This window comes from Morone saxatilis, unplaced genomic scaffold, assembly GCF_004916995.1.
Source record: "Morone saxatilis isolate NCDOM2014 unplaced genomic scaffold, NCSU_SB_2.0 Contig23, whole genome shotgun sequence".
In the NCBI taxonomy this organism is placed as follows: domain Eukaryota; kingdom Metazoa; phylum Chordata; class Actinopteri; family Moronidae; genus Morone; species Morone saxatilis.
Window position 1 is genome coordinate 3,388,441 of NW_023339796.1, and position 2,471 is coordinate 3,390,911.

Sequence of the window (2,471 nt, forward strand, 5' to 3'; positions counted from 1 at the left end):
TGTCCGTCTTGGTCTGAGAATTATCTGTCCACTGAATAATTGACTAAGATTTTTAAGCAACAAAGCTTAACTTTAGCTTCATTTGTGTGGCATGAATAAAATCTATTATTATTGGTGCTTCAGGATCCTTTTAGGGCTGATAAACAGTATCAAATCTGGAAACGAGTTAAAATGTTTTATTAGTAGTATTATGCAGCTGATGGATTATTTTTGGTAACACTTTATTTTTACTGATCCGTAATTTCCAAGAATTCTTCTAAGAAGAACCACATAATTGCTTGTAGGGAAAACAGGGACAGCTAATTTAATTGGTACACTTCCAAGTAATTCCTGCTACTGGTAGGCACACTGCATTAAAAATGTGACATTTGTCCACAGCAGACAAATGGAAAATACAGTTTCTCATTATAAATTCATTATAAATTGGTTAAAATTGAGATTTACTTTAATATATATATATACACACACTACATATGTTTCCTATAATTTGGGTGCCAACATACACTATAGCAGCACCCTGACACTAACCTGAACCTTCATGTCAGAATGGCTGCTGTGAAAAAGGATCCATTACATTGTCCTTTCAGGAAATTACGGACCCCTACAAAACAAAAGTATTACCTTATTTGTTCATCTAGGTTGGTTATAGTAATAATAATAGTTTGAGGATTCTTAGAAATACCTGCAAGACTGCTGTAAGTTCTGTAAACTACCTTTGGGCTTTTCCAAAGACTGCTGGGGATTTATATCTTCCTGAAAAATGGAGGCTTAGCTCTGGGACATGAATGTAGCCATGATACGTGAGAGGCAAAAACTGGGAGCAAATGTTCGAAGGTCTGACAGTCTTGTTTCTTTAGCCTTGAGTGTTCTCAGAGTCTGAAACTCCAGACTTAATGTTAATTATAATAAGGAATAAAATGGGTCATTCTTCCCGTTTGATAAGTTACATTTGAATAACCACATTTCCTGCCCATTAGGGGTCCTTTTTGCTTTTTGAGGCATAAAAATACCTTTTTCAGGCCTCATCTGCAGTACTTCTCATAGCACTGCATGTGATGAGAACTAATCTTTCCAAAAAAGAATATAATACCATTGTTTTAATTGGATGTCAGTCATTATATTACATTAGGAAGCTTATTAATACATCTTATTTTAACAACCTGGACTCAAAGTTGTGAATGTGAGAGCTAACAGGAAGACAAAACACTCATATTTAACACAATACTCTTGAGATAAAAGGGTTGTTCTTTACCTGAAATGATTTAGATACACAGTTTATATATATAGTTTTGGGATAATACCTGTCAATGCAATATGTTGTGGAAATGAGCGTTTCTGTCACCTACCGTCTCACCTTTATTCCTGTCTCAAAGGTGTCACATCACTCATGAGGGGTGAGAGATTGTTGCTGACAGGAGATCAGCTGCTCTTTGTATTTGTCTAAAGACTCTGAACACAGCAGATTAAACAAACTTTTTGTTTTCTGGAGGCTTTTTGATCTAAATTGGACATTTTTAGATGTGAGTTCGGTGTAGATTTAACGGATTATTGTTTTTTTTTGCCTAAAGTCACGAAACATTTCCCGGGACAGTGAGGGTAGAAAAGGACAAAGTGAATAATAAAAGCGCTCTGCAGTTGATGAGTGATGAAGCTGACGTTCTCCTTTTTCTTCACCCCCCCCCCGCTCCATCTCTCACTCCACTTTGTCTCTCCCCTCTTTTCCTACCTCCCTCTTACCCTTCCTCTGCATCCTCCCACAGTGGGTCCTCACATTGGCCGGTACTGTGGCCAGACGTCCCCGGGCCGTGTGATTTCCTACACCGGCATCCTGTCCATGACCATCACCACCGACAACGCCATTGCCAGAGAGGGATTCTCCGCCAACTACACCATCCGCGAGAGGAGCCTCCCCCCGGGCCACGAGGATGAGGGTGAGCAGCTGGAGAAGTGATGAGAAATGGATGGGATGAGGGGAGGAGGGTGGACATGTCATCTGGCTTTAGGAAGCACCAGGGTTCATTTCCTGGATGTTTCTGTTTTGTGCAGTATGAAAAAATACTTCTAGATTTAAAAATTAAAAACCCCTCACAGTAAACATAAAAATGAGTAAGTAAATGGTTTGTACATCAGTTCAGCTTCAACCTAAGTGTCCTTTAGCAAAACTCTGAATCTATTTCGGCTCTGTAGGAGCTTGTCTGCGTGTGATCTTTGACCTCTGGCCTCCATGTAGGAAGGAATTCGAGCAGAAAGAGAATTTCTCCTTCAGGGATTAATAGCATGCAGCAATGAAAAATATGTGGCTTTTTCACTTTATTATCACCCCATATGATTACCTCATGTCATCAGCTGTGTGCTCAGTTGTAATTTAAGGAGGAATCAGTCAAAACGTTCTTGCAACCACGGCTGCAATTTATGATTATTTTCATCAATTAAAGGCGCAGTAAACGATTCTGGAGAAATATAGTTGATTG

The 2,471-nt window shown here is 39.2% G+C and overlaps 1 protein-coding gene across 1 annotated transcript in view; it reads left to right on the forward strand.

Annotated features, from left to right (window-relative positions):
* The window catches only part of LOC118334221 (neuropilin-1a-like), a 76,762-nt gene that overhangs the window by 35,972 nt on the left and 38,319 nt on the right, over positions 1 to 2,471 (forward strand). The window contains exon 5 of the mRNA XM_035670058.1: positions 1,761 to 1,931. Coding sequence (XP_035525951.1) covers positions 1,761 to 1,931 — 171 coding nt within the window. The remainder of the gene's footprint in view (positions 1 to 1,760; positions 1,932 to 2,471) is intronic.